The 20,302-nt window shown below is 42.8% G+C and overlaps 1 protein-coding gene across 6 annotated transcripts in view; it reads left to right on the forward strand.

Moving 5' to 3' along the window:
- Nucleotides 1-1,191: 1,191 nt before the first annotated feature.
- The window catches only part of Marf1 (meiosis regulator and mRNA stability factor 1), a 48,255-nt gene continuing 29,144 nt past the window's right edge, over nucleotides 1,192-20,302 (forward strand). Inside the window, exons 1-12 of one of the 6 annotated variants that reach the window (XM_006983868.4) lie at nucleotides 1,414-1,543; nucleotides 6,646-6,843; nucleotides 7,985-8,134; nucleotides 8,642-8,674; nucleotides 9,396-9,567; nucleotides 11,009-11,235; nucleotides 13,398-13,515; nucleotides 14,114-14,286; nucleotides 16,421-16,843; nucleotides 17,485-17,642; nucleotides 17,727-17,885; nucleotides 18,979-19,168. In XM_006983868.4, the coding sequence (XP_006983930.1) occupies nucleotides 6,703-6,843; nucleotides 7,985-8,134; nucleotides 8,642-8,674; nucleotides 9,396-9,567; nucleotides 11,009-11,235; nucleotides 13,398-13,515; nucleotides 14,114-14,286; nucleotides 16,421-16,843; nucleotides 17,485-17,642; nucleotides 17,727-17,885; nucleotides 18,979-19,168 (1,944 nt within the window). In that variant the 5' untranslated portion in view covers nucleotides 1,414-1,543; nucleotides 6,646-6,702. Of the gene's footprint in view, nucleotides 1,317-1,397; nucleotides 1,544-6,645; nucleotides 6,844-7,984; nucleotides 8,675-9,395; nucleotides 9,568-11,008; nucleotides 11,236-13,397; nucleotides 13,516-14,113; nucleotides 14,287-16,420; nucleotides 16,844-17,484; nucleotides 17,643-17,726; nucleotides 17,886-18,978; nucleotides 19,169-20,302 lie in introns of those variants that run through there. The other 5 variants (XM_016002410.3, XM_076577812.1, XM_076577814.1 and 2 more) reach the window with 5 other exon arrangements.

Here is a 20,302-nt window from a genome sequence, read left to right on the forward strand (position 1 = left end):
CCAGGACAGCCAGTGCTACACAGAGAAACCCTGTCTCTAAAAACAAACAATAGCAGGAAGCCCTAACTTATATTTAGGTCAAATAAAAGTGAAGACTGCAAGGCTCAATTGGGGAGGGGGGAGAAAATATAGAGCATCGTTTATCCATTTATAACATTAAGTATTTGGGCTGGAGAGATGGCTCAACTGTTAAGAACACCGAGTGCTCTTCCAGAGTGACCCTGTTTCAATTCCCAGAACTCACATGGCCGCTCACAGTTTGGTTTCGCTAAGTTTTTATAACTTTAACATCTTCTTTTTCGTTCCCAACCTGACACCTGAAAAGTATTCATTTGAAACAAAGCACCAGGTTTATTCAAATGAAAAGTTTGCCAGGTGAAACAAATGCCTTTAATCCTACCACCTCAGTGCCTTCTCATAGGCAAGAGAATCTGAGATGGAGGCCAGCTTGGTCTACACGGCAAGTTCCAGGCCAACCAAGGCTATACAGATGAGATGCTACATCCAAAAATTTAAAAAAAAAAAAATGGATAGGTCATCATGTATTCTTTATTGTTGGTGACAACATTCAGCAGTCTTTGCATGTACTTTATCGGCGCCAGCTGGGCCGAAACTCGGCAGGCAGGACAGATCTTGCCAAAGCTCTTTTGGTAGGTTTTATTGTTCTGTCTGTACTCGCCACTAGGTTGTGCAGATGTGCTGTGCAACATACACAATTTAATTTGTAAAAATAAAACAGGACTATCACCTGAGGAGTCAGGACGTTAAAAAGCCACCACACGCTTGATTTCACAGAAATCTGGTCTCCTTCGTCTTCCCTCCCAAGATTTTAACGGCTGGACCTTAGCAAATCTCTTTTGGCAGGGTTTTTCTAGCCTTCATCACACAAGTTCTTCAGTTCTCCGCCTGGAGGCTCCATTTGACCTGGCATCATCAAGCCAGGGGAGAGGACTCCAAAACTGGGTGTTCGTGCTAAAAAAACCGGGGCCGCCCCCCGGGTAAAGACCCTATTTAGAGGTTTATCGGGAGGGGACTGAGCCTGACGAGGCTGCAGGGCCGCGAGGCCCCGCCCCCCCCTCAGTTCCCACCGTGCTCCGCGCGGAGAAGACGCGAAGGCGAGGGCGGGGCGGAAGAAAAGACTGGGCGAGACGAGGGAAGGGGTGGAGCTAGAGAGAGGATGGGAAGAGCGGGAGGGGAGGTGGGCGGGGCTAGAGGAGGAAGGACCGGGGCTAGGCGGAGACGCATTGGGGATGGGCGGGGGAAGGGCGTGGTTATAGGGGAGGTGCCGAGAAGGGTGTGGTAACATGGAGGAAGAGGTGAGTGTGTGAGGTGGGGGGGAATGAGAAAGGGGCGGGGCTAGTACTGGATAAGAGAGTGGGTTTTACGACAGGGGAGGTGCGGCGCGGAAGCGGAAGCGGAAGCGGAGGGTGCGCTTGGCGGCGGCGGCGGGAGGTGCGGAGTCGGGAATCAAAACAAAGGGCCTGGGGGGCGGGGGGAAGACGGCGGGGTCGGAATGTGAGCGGAGAAGGACCTGGCGGCTGAGGTGAGTCCTCTGTCAGTGCCGGGACTCCACTCAGGTGCTCGGGTTGTTCGACCAGCAGCTTAGCTGGCCCGGGAACAGCGTCCTTTTTCCCAGACTGATGCTGTGGGGTCCGGGACCCGCCAAAGGGGCCGCGCGGTGTCTTCCGGGCGTTTGGCTCCCTGCCGGCGCCTGCCTCCCTGCTCGTTCCCGGGCCCTCCAGGTGTCAGCAGCAACCTTCGCAGGGTGTGCAAAGTTACGAAGTTGAGAAAAGGGACAGTGGTGGAGTTGCCTTGGCTTGTTTGTTTTTGCAGCCCTCCGGAGCGCTCTCCTAGCAGCCTCTTTGGATGCAACTTCAGTTTCAGCCACTCCCCCCATTAATTCTAGCACGAGTTTGCCAAGCATTTTTTTGTTGGAACCAAGAGCTTTCTAGTTGTACGAGTAGTATCTTTGGACTTGCCAGGATCTTTCTGTTTTGCATACAAGGAAACGGTCAGCTAAATGGTCTCCCTTCACATTTCGTGAGCTCTACATTTGTCCAGCGGTCATTTATTGACATTTGTGAGGCACAGTGGAGTGTAGATTCAGGGTGAATACAGTAGTGAATAAGTGAATGTTGCATTTGTTTAACTCTGTGAAGCTGTGTTACTTTGCCTGTGTAAAACACCTGATTGATCTAATAAAAAGCTGAACTGTCAATAGCTAGGCAGGAGAAAGGATAGATGGGGCTAGCAGGCAAAGAGAATAAATAGGAAGAGAAATCTGGGAGGAGAGGCTTAAGGAACAAGAGAAGGAGAGGAGGACTCCAGGGGCCAGCCACCCAGCTACACAGAGTAAGAAGTAAAGAAAAGGTATACAGAAACAGAAGGTAAAAGCCCAGAGGCAAAAAGTAGACAGGATAATTTAAGAAAAGCTGGCTAGAAATAAGCCAAACTAAGGCTGAGCATTCATAAGAAAGAAAGAATAAGATTCTGTGTGTTTATTTGGGAGCTGGGTGGCGGGCCCCCAAAAAGCAAAGAATAAGAGTAAAAAAAAAATCAACAATACATCTATTAATTTTAATTTTTTTTTGAGACAAAGTCTCATTGTGTAACTATGGCTGCCTGGAACTTTATATGTAGCCCAGGCTGCTCTTCAACTTGGCAGATATCCTCCTGTTTCTGCCTCCTGATTGTTGGGATAGCAGACATGTGCCACTATTCCTGGTTCTTTGACTGAACAATGTCGATGGCACCTTGGTGTAGTAGAAAGAGGTAGGTGAGCCTTTTGACCTCAAGCTAGCTATGAAACTTAAGTTTGTTTCTCGGTGAAGTGTTGAAAGTGGTAGTTCACTTTTAGGAACTACCTGGCTTTGGAAGGTCTGAGCATGCTGAAATTATGAACACTGAACATCACAAGTTCTTATGAGTAAGAGTGGAGCTTGTTGGGTGATACACTTGGGTTTTTGTTTGTTTTTGTTTTTTCCAGACAGTTTCTCTGTGTAGCCTTGGTTGTCCTACTCGCTCTGTAGGCTGGCCTCGAACTCACAAGAGATTCACCTGCTTCTGCCTTCTGAGTGCAGAGGAGTGCATCACCACCACCTGGCACAACCTGGATTTAATAATTAAAAACATTATAATTCAAACAGTGATAGCAGTTAACTTTGTCTCCAGATTATTTTCAGTTGTGTACTAGGTTAATTCTGTTAATTCCTTCATTCAACCAATAATTTGTGATTACATGGAATAGGCCTTGGGCTGACTACAAGATACAGTGGTGAAAATGGACAGTGCATGCATTTTTAAATTCATTTTTATAGTGCTGTGGCAGATTGAGACAGTGTACAGACAAGGAAACAAACATCTTTTTCTTTCTTCCTACTTTCTCTCCTTTTTTTCCCCTTTTCTGCCTCCCTTCCCCTCTTTCTGTCTGTCTGGGATTGAACTTAGAACCTTCCATATGCCACTAAGCTCCATACCCACCCACCCCCAGCCTACAAATAGAAACTTAAGCTTTATAGTTTCAGCACACTGGCTAAATAGTAAATATATTGGGCTTTATAACCAGATTATGTGGCAAAGACTCAAGTCTCAATTACAGTTCAACTCAGCCATAGATAATATTTAAATGAAGGAGTATAGCTGTGTCCTAGTGAAACTTTATGGATACTAAAGTTTAAATTTCATATTTAAGAATGCTTTCTCAGGAATTTAAAATGTGCAAAATAATATTCTTAGTTCACAGGCCATTTAAATACAGGTGTGCCGGGGCTTACACCTGTAATCTCAGTATTTGGAAGACTGAGGTAGGCAGATTGTTAAAAGTTTGAGGCTAGCCTTCAGGATTACAGAATCAGATCCTGTCCAAGAAGCACTAGTTATACATACACAAACATACACATGCATACAGGTGGCAGGCTGGTTTTGGCTGGCAGACTTCTTTATGTGATCAGTCCACCCATACTTGACATACATTTTGAACCATTCTCCCTTCACCCTGTCATAGAGATGTAAAATCTCTTAGAAGTGTCTTATCAGAGATAACAGCTGAAAGAACCTATTTTCTACATGCACAGATGAAATTTCTGATAAAATAATCACTGAAAATGCCCACTGTTGGGCTGTTGTGGTGAGGACTTACAAATTAAAAACCTTAATGGTTGTTCTCACTATTACTAGCTTCCTTCCTGCCCAAAGAGTGTGTGTTGGCTTTCCCTTTGGTCTACTAATACTCTAAGAGTGAAGTCATGCTGGTATAAAATACATCTGTGAGTTGTGACTTTATTTATTTATTTTTTTGGTTTTTTCCAGACAGGGTTTCTCTGTGTTGTTTTGGTGTGCCTATCCTGGATCTCACTCTGTGAGTTGTGACTTTCTTAATTGCTGGATGTTTGGTGATCCAGTCTGTTACATTGCACTTTCATTATAAACAAATGAAGAAATCAATGGGATGGCTTCTCTGGTAGAATAGAATTCAAAGTTCTCAGAGGTCATTTAACTTGTCCCTTTGCTCATATCAGGAGCAGAAAGGCTGATCCTGTGTTTCTTTTTTTTATATTAGATGCTTCCTACTGTTAACTTCTCTGTTCTCCTAAGCAGAACTTATAGGAAGAATATCTGAAAATTAAGAAGAGCTATAGGCCATCACACCTGTTTAGAACCTGGAGGCTTATTTCAGCCAAATGAAGAGGAGAGTTCTCACCTAGAGATGTGCAGAGTCCATGGTTTGGCTCTGTCCTTCAAGCATGTCTGTGTCTTAAAAATAAATAGGATGTGTCTATAGTCCATTCTCATTTGTAAAGTCCTAGTGGCTGGGGCGGTGGCTCAGTAGGTAAAGTGCTTGTTGCACAAGCATGAGGGCCTGAGTTCAGTCTCCAGCACCTGTGTAAAAGCTGGGTGAGATGATAACATGTGCTTGTAATCCCAGTCATGGAGAGAGACCGGAGGGTCTCAAGTGTTCACTGGACAGCCAGTCTAGCCAAATTGGTGTGCTCCAGGTTCAGTGAGAACCTCTGTCCAAGCCGGCCGGTGGTGGCGCACGCCTTTAATCCCAGCACTCGGGAGACAGAGCCAGGAGGATCTTTGTGAGTTCCAGAAAAAAGAGAGAGAGAGAGAGAGAACTCCTGTCCTTAAAAAAGAGGAGGAAGAAAAAAGGTGATAGATTGGGGAAAACACCCAAGGCTGACCTGTGTCCTGTACACACATGTAAGAGATTCCTTTGCCTATTCATTTGCACAGATAGAAAAAAACTGGGATATGAGGAATGGCAGTTTATAAATGATTTGTGTGGTATATGTACGTGTTCATGTGGGTGTGTATGCCGGTGCACATATGTACACCTATATGTAGAAGTTGATGTTGAGTATATCCCTCTTCGTTCTCTATTAATTTAAAAAATATGTATTTTTATGTATATGAGTGCCCTATTTTCATATATACCTGCATGCCAGAAGAGGGCATCAAATCCCATTGTAGATGGTTGTCAGCCACCATGTAGTTGCTGGGAATTGAACTCAAGGACCTCTGGAAGAACAGTCGGTGCTGTTAACCACTGAGCCATCTCTCCAGCCCCTTTTAGTTTTTTAAAAATTACATTTATTTGTGTGTGTGCGTGTGTGTGTGTGTGTGTGTGTGTGTGTGTGTGTGTGTGTGTGCGCGCGTGCATACCATAGCTTAAATGTGGAGTTTTGAAGATAACTTGTGGGAGTCAGTTCTCTCTAATATGTTGGAATGGTACTAAGGTTGTCAGGCTTGGAGGCAGTCACCTTTAGTGAACCCTGTCACTGGCCCCTCTACCTTATTTTTTGAGTTAGTCTTGCTGAACCTGGAGTTGACTGATTTTTGCTGGGAAGGGTAGCCATTGAACTCAGGCATCTGCCTATTTCCACCTCTCCTGTGCTGGAATTACAGTCGAATGCTTGTCTTTTATAAGAGTGGGATCTGAATTCAGGTCCTCATCCTTGTGTAGCAAATACTTTTCTCAACCATCTCCCAGCCTCAGATCATAGATTTTTTTTTTTCTAAATCAAATTTAAATAGTTAGAACCAATCAAGTGTACCAAATTTTAGTAGCCTGTACTGAGCTGTGATATCCATGCTGCCCTTGTTCTTTAAGGTCTGAATGTGAGAGCCATTGTGCCGTGAATACAGCTGTGGTCTCATTTTAACATTATAAAATGGGTACTTTCGTAAAGAAGTAACAGACGTTGACCTGTGTGTTGCCTGGTTTTGTGTGTCAACTTGACACAAGCCAAAGTCATTAGAGGAAGGAGCCTTAGCTGAGGAAATGACACCATGGGATCCAGTTATAAGGCTTTTTTTTTTTTTTCATTTAGTTTTCAATGGTAGAGGGCCCAGCCCATGGTGGGTGGTGCCATCCCTGGGCTGCTGGTACTGGATTCTATAAGAAGGTGGACTGAGCAAGCCATGGGAAGCAAGCCAGTAAGCAGCTCCCTTCCATGGCCTTTGCATCAGCTCCTACCTCCGGGATCCTGCTTTGTTTAAGTTCCTGCCCTGACTTCCTTTAGTGATGAACAGCAATGCTGAAGTGTAAGCCAAATAAACCCTTTTCTCCCCAACTTGCTTTTTGGTCATGGTGTTTTGTCAACAGCAATAGAAACCCTAACTAAGACAACTCATTTTTAACAGGGTGGAAGAAAGAAAAGAAAGATGAAAGAATGTTGAACCACATTGTCTGGCTATGTGATGGAAGGGAACGGAACTGAGAACCCTTGCAGTAGAACACTTAGATGGCTTCACCAAGATAATGATGCTAAGCCGTGGCTTTGGAAATTCTCTGGTTGCTTTTCTCATTCTGAGCAGACATTGCCTCTTAGTCCCCAAACGGTAACTATGTGCAAGACTTAGCATGCTGTGAATAGATAATTGGTACAGGTGATCTGGGACAGTCTTTCCTGCCCATATAACACCCTGCACATTTTTATAATCTCTCATTCAACAAGAAACACACTTGCTCAACTCTGTATTCCACTCTGAGTAACAGGTTTTAAGGTTTAAAACTGGGGGGAATTTGATTTCTTGTTAAAGCCCCAAATTCCAAAGCTTGCATCGTAAAATCAGTGAAAAGTATAAAATAAATTGTATTTAACTATAAATTTCTCAAGTGGATTTGGCCTGTGGCTTTGGAGATAAGTTTTTCTTATACAGTTGAGGCTGGCTTTGGATTTGTGATCCTTCTGCCTTGGTCTCCCAAGTGCAGGATTACAGACAGATGTGATCACTGTCCCTGGCTTACCCTCTTAGTTTTAAGTCTATTAAGTTAGAAAATATTGACAATACCTTTCTGTTCAGGATTTCTTGAGAACATTAAGTATATTCTTTCTTTTCCTTTTTGGTGGTGCTGGGTTTTGAACTGAGAATGGGTGGTTCTAATTAATCACTGTATCTGTGCACTGGCCATAGTATAAAAGCTGCATTAAGGCTTCAGTGTTTCCTCAGTACTATCAGCAGCACAGCTGGGCCACTTTGGGTAGATGGCTGGTCTCATTCATAGTGTTTGGAATGTCACTCTCCTCCTTTAGGAGAACCCAACTAAAACTCTTTACTCAACAACTACAGGAATAAATAAAAGGAAGCTACTTGCTTATAAGCCACCTTCCTTTAATGCTGTGAAATGATTGTTTGTATGCCCCAGTTTTCTTTAGACAGTGCTTTGAAGCAAGGGGAATTTACATATAGTCTCTGAGGTAGGGTGGTTAACCTGGCTTGCCGAAACTAAACAGAGCCCCCTGCCTAATTGTCTTAAGATTCTGTCATAGCATTAATTTTAGTTGTATGTTTCTGTATTGCCTTCCTGCAGACCTCTCTGAAGATTGTCCCTGGTCTTAGCTGGATGCTGTTATATTTGTTCAGTTATGATTAAGTGGTGTAAAGAGAGTTGAACATTGTTTTTCATTGTTTACTGCAGTAGTGTATGAGAGAACAAAATACAGTGGTCTCCAGCAATTGTGTTCTGATCTCTCCTTAGGAAGAGTACATGGAGAATAAGAAAGCTGCTGTGGAGTTAAAGGATATACCATCACCTCTTCATGTTGACTCTGAACTTTTCCCAGCAGTCCCACTTCCTGATAGTCATTCTCTTCAGCAACCAAAAGTACAGCTCTCAGCTGTTCCCAAAGTAAGCTGCTGTGTTCATTGCCCTAATGAACCCTCCACTTCGCCCATGCGTTTTGGTAGTGGTGGTGGCGGCAGTAGTGGAGGTTCTGGGAGCTTGATTCACACGGGCTCACTCTTAGACTCACCAAGCACCAGGACAGTCACGTGTCAAGTAGGGTCAGGGTTTGCTTTCCAGTCTGTATCTTCACTGCAGAATGCCTCTGCTAGGAGCAACTTGGTGGGCCTTGCGAGTGGCTTTCCCAGCATGTGTGTAGAGAGTAACCTACCTTCCTGCAAGCACCTACCATGTTGTGGGAAGCTCCATTTCCAGTCATGTCATAGTAACATGCACAAGCTGCATCAGTTCCCGACTCTCCAGGGCTGCACCTCTGCTGGCTATTTCCCCTGTTCTGATTTCCCAAGTGGGGCTTGTGGGCGTTTGGAAGATCGTCTTTCCCAGTCAGAGCTTACACCTCACTTGTGCACCAACTCTCTTCACCTAAATGTGGCACCTCCGGTTTGTTTAAAGGGCTCACTTTACTGTGAAGACTGTCTAAACAAGGTATGTATCTTTTATTCTTTAACCTGGGGGCAGATAATGAAGTTTGAGGTTCTATTTAGAAATGTCTTTATCTTGCCATATCTTTACTGTGCATGGGGTTGAAGATTCTTCATGGTGTAGCTCGCACTCCCTTAGCATAGCTTCATCTGATACTGAAAGATGCAAAGGTTAAAATGAGAGACCATCTAGAAAAGTAGTGTTCTTAGGTGTGTAGCTTGTGCTTTTAGAGCCCCTGGTCACAAAAAAGCCATGTCCTACAGGACATCTTAGTTTGCCAAGTCCATGATCTCTTTCATCCTTCTCTAGGACAGAATTGGTTGAGTTCTTATAAGTTAAACTCAGCTTATACACTGGCCCTTTCATTTCTTTTTGTAATATGAGGAACGTGAAGCTTGGCCCCATTCACACTAGTATTCAAAGGAAGGTTTTTCTGCTATTTATGGGAGGTGCATGTAAAATCTCTTTCATAACAGATGCATGTCCCAGGTTGGAAACGACTGAGTATTTAAACAGGTCCCTGATCATTTCAAGTTGCTTCTTGAGATGAGACTGTGAATTGGTAGCTGATAGTTCTGATAAAGATTTGAAAATACAGTTTATCAGAGGTTATCAGGTAGGAGGAAGGTGAAAAGCTTAGAATGGTGTTTTCACTTGTATATGAATCTGAGTTCTTTATTGATGTGTCTAAAACTTCTTCCTTTAAAAAAAAATGTTAAAACAGCCAGCAAGAAATAGTATAATTGATGATGCTAAAATCTGGCCAAATGTACTACCTCCAAGTACTCAGCCTGCACCTCGAGCTATCCCTCTGTGTAATGGCTGTGGAACAAAAGGGATGGAGAAGGAGACCTCGTTGTTGGCAACCAGTCTAGGCCATGCTACTTCGAAATTTGGTAAATAATAGTGTAGCATTAAAGAGTGCATTTGTCTTTTTTTTTTTAACGTTTATTCATTTATTTTTTATGTGTTTGAGTGTTTTACATGCATGTATGTAAGTGTACTTATGTGTGCCTGGTGCTTGTGGAGGCCAGAAGAGGGCACTGGGTCCCCCGGAACTGGAGTTACTAAAGGTTGCCAGCTACCATGTGTATTATGGGAACTGAACCCTTGTACTCTGCAAGAGCAACAAGTATTCTTGACTGCTGAGCCACCTATACAGCCTCCATTTGAGTTTTCAATATCTGACACAAATGTTGTATTTAACTGCCTATAAAGATTTCCTTGTGCATTTACATTTCAAAGTGTATGTGAGTCTTATTTTCCCTCATTTGGGTAATATCTGTACTATTATTAGGACTTCATGTTGAGCTGTGGCTGTTTGAGACCAGAATAGGAATGTGGAGAGTGTATTGGAGAGATTAAGTGCTGTAGGAAACTTGGGGCTCACTTAGGTTGTATGTTTACTTTAATGTTTATGAGACGGTCTTTCTATATAGCCCTGGCTGTATAGACCATCCTTGCCTCGAACTCACAGAAGTTCACCTGCTTCTGCCTCCTGAGTGCTAGGATTTAAGGCATGGGCCACCATGCTTGAACTCAGCTTTGGCTCTTAATACTCCCTAGACATATTTAGTATTTAGAAAAATTTAGTAATGGCTGATTATTAGTAGTATTTGAAACCTTAGAGTTTGAAATCAAAATTATTTCCCTAAAAAGTAGTTACTGTGATGTTTTATCATCCGAAAACATCTCTGAAAGGTTAAAACAGATGTTAATGACATATTAGAGACATATTAGAGTAGTTTAAAGTGAGAATCAGTGCCAGTTTCACTTTGATGGTCTCTTCATGCTCTTCCATACCGAGCAGACAGCCATCATGGGTCAGCATGTTAACATAGAGTTGTTTTGGCACCACTGATTTGTAGGTTTGTTATTGAAAGTAGGAGTGGCCAGGTGGTGGTGCATGCCTTTAATTCAGCACTTGGGAGGCAGAGGCAGGCTGATCTCTGAGTTGAGTTTGAGGCCAGCCTGGTCTACCAAGCGAGTTCCAGGACAGCCAAGGCTACACAAAGAAGCCCTGTCTTGTATGTGTGTGTGTGTGTGTGTGTGTGTGTGTGTGTGTGTATGTGTGTGTGTGTGTGTGTGTGTATGTGTGTGTATGTGTGTGTATGTGTGTGTGTGCGCGCGCGCGCACGCTCCCAGTATGTCACTGGGATATTGTGGTTGCTTCTTGGGTTGGCCAGTGAAATTGTTATCTTTAAGCTTAATGGCAAGCAATGACTTGATATTTCTGCTATTTAGAATGATGGGTTGTTACCTATTGCATATATTAGCAATATATGTTTTCTTTTTCACTATGTGGAACTGGAACTGGAAGTATTAATATTTTTTAAGGGTCACCAGAAGTTGCAGTCACCGGACAGGTACTGGAGGCTCTTCCCCCAATTGGCGTTTTCTGGGATATTGAAAATTGCTCAGTCCCCTCTGGCCGTTCAGCAACGACTGTTGTACAGAGAATCCGTGAGAGGTTTTTTAGAGGACACAGAGAAGCAGAGTTTATTTGTGTGTGTGACATCAGTAAAGAAAACAAGGAAGTTATTCAAGAACTAAATAATTGCCAGGTAAATTTATTTATTTATCTATTTGTTTGTTTATTTATTTTTGTTAAGAATTGTAATCTTCTGAATGATGGCTCATTGATTAAGAGCACTGACTGTTCTTCCAGAGATCTTGAGTCCAATTCCCAGCAACCCTATAGTGGCTCAGAACCATCTATAGTGAGTTCTGATACCTTTTCTAGCATGCAGGTTTACATGCAGACAGAACATTCATATAAATAAATAAATCTTTTAAAAAAGAATTGTAATGTAAAAAAAGAAAGAAAGAAAGAATTGTAATCTGCTGAGGGCTGGAGCAGTGGCTCAGCATTTAAGAGCGCTGGCTGCTCTTCCAGAGAACGGGTTCAGTTCCCAGAACCATAAGATGGCTAACAACCATCTGTAACTCCAGTTCAGGCATCCGACACCCCTCTTCTGGTCTCTGCAGGTGCCAGGCACATATGTGATACTCACACACATAATTAAAAAAAAAAATTATTATTTTTTTTAATTTTTTTTTTTTTAACCATTCTTCAAGACACAGGGTTTCTCTGTAGCCCTGGCTGGCCTGGAACTTTCTCTGTAGACCAGGCTGGCCTCGAACTCACAGAGATTTGCCTGCCTCTGCTCCGCAAGTGCTGAAATTAAGGAATGTGCCACTATAGCTGGCCTGATTACCTGGGGTGTTTTCTTTAAAATTCCAATTCCAGCTTGGTTTAGTGATGTTTTTTTTTTTTTTATTATTATTATTATTATACAACACCATTCAGTTCAACATAATAGCCACAGATTCCCCTGTTCTCCCCCTCTCGCCCACCCCTCCCCCCAGCCCACCCCCCACCCCCCACCCCCACCCCCCCCCGGTTTAGTGATGTTTTACGCCGTTTTCAAATGAGAGAAAGCCACACACAGTTTTTTCTTTTTAGAATGCTGAAATTGAGACATTTGCTCTTGCAGTAAGTTGCTTGTTCCTTGGCGATGTGCACTGTAGTGGCTGTATGTTGTCTGCCTCAGCTTCTTTTCTGCTCTCTGAGCCAGGCATACAGCATGGATGTATTGTTTACAATTTACAGATTAAATTGAGGCTCTAAGAAGGGAGACCACTTTCTTAGGGTTATATTGCCAATAAATGAAAGAACTGGAATAATTATTTATTTAGAGAGAGTTTCACCAGATAACCCTGGCTGGCCTAGAACTTGGTATGTAGGTGAGGATAGCTTTGAGTTCACAGAGATCTACCTATCTCTGTCTCCTGAGTGCTGAGATTAAAGGTGTGCATGGTGCACAGCATTATGAACTAAAATTTAAATCAAGGCTGTCTGACCTTAAAGTCTGCTGTAAAGCTAAAAATAGAATCCAAATGTTTTGACTCTTAGATAAATAATACCATTGACATTCCATGTTTCTGCTTAGAATTATGTATTCACATGTAACGTACAAATATGTATTTTTACACACACACACACACACACACAGAGAGAGAGAGAGAGAGAGAGAGAGAGAGAGAGAGAGAGAGAGAGAGAGAGAGAGAGAGAGAAAGTCAAATCCAAATGAAAATTAATGTGGTTGAGGCACTTTGCTTTGGAGACAGCTTTGTGTAAGTCTATAGGATTTTAATAGGAGTCATTGTTTTTGCCTTCCTACGGAATGTTATTTCCTCTTCCATCTGTCATGTAGCCCCAGGTCCAGTAGACTCCAGACAGTGAATGACATAGACGGGTGATAAAATGAATCCTACACTGTACCTTAACCATATCACATGCAGATTGTGGACAAAAATGTATCATGATGACTTAGAATTTGACTTTCTTTTCCCTCTTCTTTTTTAAAAGGGGGATAAAAGAAGTTCAAAAGCAATTGGAAATGAGACTTGGGCTAATTTCTCAACTTTTTATATTATTTATCCAGTTCTGAAGTTATTGAGATCTAGTTGTAACCTCCATATTCCCAACAGTAATTGAAGAGCTTTTTTTCCTGTGTGTTATCCACTAGGTGCCAGGTGTTGTGGTGCATTTCTTTAATCCCAGCACTCTGGAGGCTGAGGCAGAAGGATCAAGAATTTAAGGCTAGCCTGGGCTACACAGTGGGACCTTGTTTTTTTTTTTTAAAAAAAAATGTGGACCAAGTGTGTGACAGTTTTCTAACCCTAGCTCTTGTTCAATGACCCTTTTGATAAATAATCACAGGTAACCGTTGCTCATATAAACGCTACTGCAAAGAATGCTGCTGATGATAAACTCCGTCAGAGCCTTCGAAGGTTTGCAAATACACACACTGCTCCAGCTACTGTGGTTCTTGTGTCAAGTAAGTGTCAAAGCATCTGCTGGTTTCAGCCACAATCACTGCATGGGAATTACCAGAAATGTACAAGCCAAAGAACCACAGAGGTGAACACAGGGCATACAGTGATGATTGCTGACAACTGTTTAGGGAAACAGCTGAGTCTACAGCCTGGTGTGGTGGCTCACCCCTCTGATCCCAGCATCTAGGAGACTAGGGCAGGAGGATGAGTGCAGGGCCAGCCTGGGCTACATAGTGAGCACTTGTCTGAAAAATTTAAGAAAGAAAAAAAGAGTCTGATTGTTTATGTTTTCTGTGAGATATTGCAGGCCAGTTTATTTAAGAAAATGGTTTTTTGGGGGGAGTATTATAACTTTAAAAAATGCAAGATGAATAATTTTCAGATTTGCAACCTGCTCCCTGTTAATATTAGAAAAAAGTTATGTCTTGAGTGTGTGGTATCATTGCCCTGTCATGTTAATTCTTCACAAAAAAAATGTGCTCCTGTTCAAAAGGAGGAGGAGAATGGTTGAGCCAGGCCTGCCTGTTTCCTTGGTCATGTCACTAGCTGTTCAGGGCTGTTTCTGTTGAATGTTTCTAATAACTTGTCATTTCTTTTCAGCTGATGTCAACTTTGCATTGGAACTCAGTGACCTGAGGCACAGGCACGGTTTTCACATCATTTTGGTGCACAAAAACCAAGCCTCTGAAGCCTTGCTGCATCATGCTAACGAGCTGATCAGATTTGAAGAGTTCATTTCTGATTTACCCCCCAGGTTACCACTGAAGATTCCTGTGAGTGGGTTTCTGTTGCCTCTGCTGGTTTCTTTTATTTTTATTTATTTATTTATTTTTGGTTTTTTGAGACACAGGGTTTCTCTGTGTAGCTTTGCGCCTTTCCTGGAACTCACTTGGTAGCCCAGACTGGCCTCGAACTCACAGAGATCCGCCTGGCTCTGCCTCCCGAGTGCTGGGATTAAAGGTGTGCGCTACCACCGCCTGGCTGCCTCTGTTGGTTTCTAGTGGTAGGTTGTAGAGGCTGAGAGACAGCCCTCAGCAAGCGGTCACCAGGTCGAGGTTCTGTTTTTTGCAAGAGGTTGATCAGAGTTTGAAATAAACTTGGAAACCTCAAATCCTTGTCTTGAATAAATATGGTAAATAAATAAATAAACAAATAAATAAATAAAATTTAGTGCTTTTCAAACTTGCCTAGAGAACCAACTTGTGTTTTTATCTCAGAGATAAGCACTTGTCTTTTTTAAAGCTTAGTATCATAACTTGGATGTATTTCCATGTCCACATAGAATACTGATACAAATTGCCCATAATTTTAAGCATTGGGATGCTAACTGACAAGCCAGGCTGTGGTGGTGCACACCTTTAATCCCAGGAGGCAGAGGCTGGCAGATCTGAGTTTGAGGCCAGCCTGGTCTACAGAGTGAATTCCAGGACAGCCAGGGCTACACAAGGAAACCCTGTCTTAAAATAGAATGAATAAACAAAAAAGAATGCTGACTGACAGCATGTCTGTGGCTGGCCCTGGATTTGTTAAAGCAGTCTGCCTATTATTGGACAAGTTTCCTACTCAGTTTTTACTGTCTCCAGCAGCTGACCCAGGCTGTCATTCTCACCTGTGGTGGCTCTGGGTCAGAAGTCACTGGCAAGGTCCTTCTTGTCCTCCAAGAAGGTGGCATTGATTCTTACACTTATCAGTGAGAATTGTCTCTTCCTATTCTTATCAGTGAGAATGTTCTTTAAAATATTTACCAGTGTGACAGATAAAAAAGTGGTATCTGCCTATAGTTGGCCTTACTAAACCTTTTTTAGCAAATCTTTTTCTTTTGCTGTTGCCCTTGAATATCTTCATTCTCCTAGCATTTTCACAGTTCTATTCCTTTCTTTTGGAACTGAGGACCAAACCCAGGGCCTTGTGCTTTCTAGGTATGCACTCTACCCCTGAGCTAAACCCCCAACCCCCGTTTCTATATTTATTTATTTATTTTCAGTTTTTCCAGAAGGGTTTCTCTCTAGTCTTGGCTCTCCTGGAACTTGCCCTGTATACCAGGCTGGCCTCAAACTCCACCTGTCTCTGCCTCCCTAGTGCTGGGATTAAAGGCGTGCGTGCCACCACTGCCTGGCCCTATTTCTTGATACATACATGCCAAGATATCTGGAAGGGTTCTGACCACAGAAGTAACCAGCTATTGACTGATATGTACAGCTCATTGTGGTTTTTTTTTTGTTTGTTTGTTTATTTTGTTTTGGGTTTTTTTTGTGTGTGGTTTTTAAGTTTGTTTTTTGTTTTTTTGTTTTTGTTTTGTTTTTCGAGACAGGGTTTCTCTGTGTAGCTTTGGGGCCTATCCTGGAACTCGCTCTGTAGGCTCATTAGTTTTTATTTGTTTATTTTTTTTGAAGATTTATTTATTATGTATAAAGCATGTATGACTGCAGGTCAGAAGAGGGCACCAGATCTCATTACAGATGGCTGTGAGCCACCATGTGGTTGCTGGGAACTGAACTCAGGACCTCTGGAAGAGCAGTCAGTGCTCTTAACCTCTGAGCCATCTCTCCAGCCCGGCTCATTGGTTTTTAATATTTACTAAGTTGCACTTGCAGTTTGAAATGGTTTCCATGTGATGTCTGCCAGTTGGTGTTGACTCCCTTTTCACCCCAGGCAGCTAGTTACTGGTCTCTCGGTTGGTCTCTTCTGGACAATGTATAGAAACAGAGTCACTCAGTTTATCCATGCCTAACTGATGTTTGGAAACATCATTTAGTTACACTGAATAGGTTTACCCTTTCCTGTCAGAGTTGCTGTCCCTACCTCTTGTGTGAGTTAGTTGGAAGTGGAGATCACATTTGTTCTTGTTTTGAAATTGAATGTGTGCTTTTGACTGACCCTGAAGTAACACTTTCCCTGTGCTTGCAGTGCCACACTCTGCTCTATGTTTATAACCTACCAGCCAATAAAGATGGCAAGAGCATCAGCAACAGGCTTAGGCGCTTGTCTGATAACTGTGGTGGCAAAGTGCTGAGTATCACAGGCTGCAGTGCAATTCTCCGCTTCATAAACCAAGACAGTGCAGAGCGGGCCCAGAAGCGAATGGAAAATGAAGATGTCTTTGGTAACAGGATCATTGTGTCGTTAACTCCAAAGCATAGAGAATTCCTTGAAGCCAAGAATTCAAATGCAATTGCCGATAAAGTGAAGTCACCGAAAAAAGTTAACACAAAGTTGTGCCTCATCAAAGACACAAATGAACAGTCACCCAGTGCCAAAGCCATGCCTGGAAAAGGGTTGCAGGCAAATTCTGGATCTGCTACAAAAAACATAAACATTAAAAGTTTACAGGTAATTTTGATATCTCTTGCATTTTGAAGTTTATGATAGGTTTGGTTTCTTTCTGTGTGTCCTGTGCCTGCCAGTTCCTGTTGTGTCCTTTTGTTTTTGCTGAGACTTAGTCGCTTTACTCTCTGTATAGTATCTAACCCATCTGAGGTACTTAGGTGTTTGTTTTGGGGAGGGTTGGTTTGATTTGGTTTTTTGTTTGTTGGTTGGTTTTTTTTATGTTGTTGTTGTTTTGGGTTTTTTTTTTGTTGTTGTTGTTGTTGTTGTTGTTGTTGTTTTTGAGACAAGGTTTCTCTGTGTAGTTTTGGTGCCTGTCCTGGATCTCACTCTGTAGACCAGGCTGGCCTTGAGCTCACAGAGATTCACCTGGCTCTGCCTCCTGAGTGCTGGGATTAAAGGCGTGCGCCACCACCCCCCAGCTGGTACTTAGGTTTTAAGGCCATTGCACTTGTGTCTTTTTTGTTTTGTTTTGGTTTTGGTTTTTCGAGACAGGGTTTTTTCTATATAGCTTTGCACCTTTCCTGGAACTCACTCTGTAGCCCAGGCTGGCCTCAAATTCACAGAGATCCGCCTGCCTTTGCCTCCTGATTGCTGGGATTAAAGGGGTGCGCCACCACCGCTTGGCTCTACTTGTGTCTTTAAAGGAATTGTGCCGAATGGAGTCAAAGACTGGCAGCAGAAACAGTGAGCACCAGCAAGGCCATGGGAGGCTGGCAGCACTACCTAATGGTAGTCTAAGTACTTCAGTGCCCACCCTGAAGAACACAGGCTTGATGGAGCCACTTTACAGAAGCAGTCAGAAGTATGTCCAGTTTTTCTTTCTTGGTCACTGCTTCTATGAAACCATGGGAGACCTGTGACATTTACAAATTCTCCTTCCTGTTAGAAAAGAGAACCTCAGTTCCTGGACTGTTGCCAGCTCTCCTGTAGAGAAGAAGGAGAGAGAGGAAACTGTCTTCCAAGTGAGCTATCCATCTGCATTCAGCAAGCTGATCGCCTCAAGGCAAGTCAGCCCTCTGCTCACCTCTCAGTCTTGGTCTCCAAGGTAAGTCCAGCTTTCTCACTCACGGGGTGAATGTGCAGCAGGAAGGTTACAGGTCACTATATTAGACACCGAGACAGATCTGCATTTCCCCTGCCAGACCCTCCCTGAAAGTTACCATAGCTGACATTCAGAGGCAGTGCTTTCCTCCATTGTTCCCTCCTCCATTTGGAAATTGAGGTGATTCCATGTCAACAGGGAAGTACGTTAAGATGTCCTTATATTCAGGTATAGTGGTACATACTTATATTCCCAGCATTTGGGAAGCTGAGACAGGAGGATCACAAGCCTGGGTTACATAAATGAGTTCAAGGCCAACCTGTGTTAACTTGGTAAGGCCTTGAATAAAAACAACCAACATTTTAACACTCTTTGTGTTGAGGGAAGCCAAAATGAGATGTGCATTGGCCTCTCTTAATATGGTGCTTTGTGGGAGGCTGCTGTGAGACTTGGCAAACAGAGCTGCCACAAAGACCTGTTTTTACACTGCATTTGCTATGCAGAGCTGATTAAGAATCACTGGAAAAGCTAGGCACAGTAGCACATGCCTTTCATCCCAGCACTTGGGAAGCAGTGATCTTAGATCTATGAGATTGAGTTCAGCTGGTCTACATACTGAATCTCAGCACAGCAAGAGCTAATTAGTGAGATCTTAGAAAAAAAATTAAATCGTTGCAGAAAGGGAATGTACAATTTCATGTAACAGTTGTCACCAGAGCCTGCCCTACTGTGATTGTAGGCCTTGTAAATCAGAGGAGGTTAAACCTTACCTAAGCATTAGAGACTAAGTTTGTAAAACTAAAATGCCCAGAGTGGAATTTTAATTTAAGAAGGCTTCCTGTATTTTCTCCATTTTGCTTTAAATATTTCTGTGAAATAACATTTGATATTGAATAATTTTTATTGAGGTCAACTCATAGTACTTTAGACAGTAAGCCTAAATCAGCATAGGTTTAAGGTACAATCCACTGCAACACAAATAGGAAGGTCTTTTATTGGTAGTTTTAGACAAAGCCGAACTGGCAGAACCCACTGCCTAGAACTGTTGGCAGAACCCACTGCCTAGAACTGTTCACATCTTGTGTGTTTTCTGCAGGAGTATGTCTCCAAACCTTTTAAACAGAGCCTTGCCACTTGCTTTCAACGTTGCCAATCCTAGTAGCAGTGATGACTGCCCAGACCCATTTGCAAATGGTGTTGACATCCAGGTCAGCAACGTGGACTACAGGCTGTCCCGGAAGGAGCTGCAGCAGCTCCTCCAGGAGGCCTTTTCCAGGCATGGCCAGGTACCTTCACTCTTGTTATTAGGGTAATTAGTTTGAATTTTTGGGAGTGGGTGGCATTTTTAAGACAGGATCTCAACTCTGTCGCTCAGACTAGTCTTAGGTATGTGAGATCCTTCTGCCTTAGCCTCCCAGTTGATTTGATTAAAGGCATAAGCCACAATACCCAGTTTCACTCTTTTTTTTTTTAAGATATAAATTAGTTATGTGGATGTGTGTGTATCTGTGTGGATATGTGCAGATGTATGTAGTTGCCAGAGTGTCAGGTCTTTTGGAGCTAAAGTTATAGGCAGTTTTATGCCCCCCAACATGGATGCTTTGATTGAACTTTGGTCCTCTGGAAGAGTAATCTATGTAAACTCTTAACTGCTGAGTGGTTCCTCCAGCTTCTGCTCCCCAACCACCTTTTCACTCCTGTCCTTGCTGGTTTTACCCCTGGTGGAGTTTAGTACCAACCAGAGGGTCTAATGGACACACAGAACCACAGCCAGGACATGGGTATGACTAGGCAGGTTTGAACTTTTTTTCCCTTCTGTGTGTTGGAAGAAATATAGAACACACAGTTTAGGACATCACCCCAGAGAAAATGAAGCTAGTCATGAGAAGTGCCTGTCTAATAGATAGAGAGACTAAGAGCTGCATACATCCAGAAGTACAGAAAATCTAAAGCAGTGGTTCTCAACCTTCCTAATGCTATGACCCTTTAATACAGTTCCTCATGTTGTAGTGACCACCAACCATAAAATTACTTTCATTGCTACTTAATAACTGTAATTTAACAATAGTTAGGGATTGTAATGTAAATATCTGATATGCAGGATATCTGATATATGACCTCTGTGAAAGGTTCATTCAACCCCCAAAGGGGTTGTGACCTACAGGTTGAGAACTACTGGTCTAAAGGAATGTTGGCTGTTTCCCATTATATTTTAATGTACCCAGTCCAGTGTTTAGGTGCAGTTTGCTAAAAAGTGTACCTTTTATAAACCTGGGATTTTGCAGAGTCACAGAAACACTGGTCTCTGAGTGACATATGCCAGAGCACACAGGCAGACTGGCCAGGCTAGCTTCTCTGAAGATCACCTGCACTCTGGTCACCTGTAGTACCTCATTCAGACAAGTTACCTCATGCAGGCC

This window comes from Peromyscus maniculatus, chromosome 8 (genome assembly GCF_049852395.1).
Source record: "Peromyscus maniculatus bairdii isolate BWxNUB_F1_BW_parent chromosome 8, HU_Pman_BW_mat_3.1, whole genome shotgun sequence".
Lineage (NCBI taxonomy): Eukaryota > Metazoa > Chordata > Mammalia > Rodentia > Cricetidae > Peromyscus > Peromyscus maniculatus.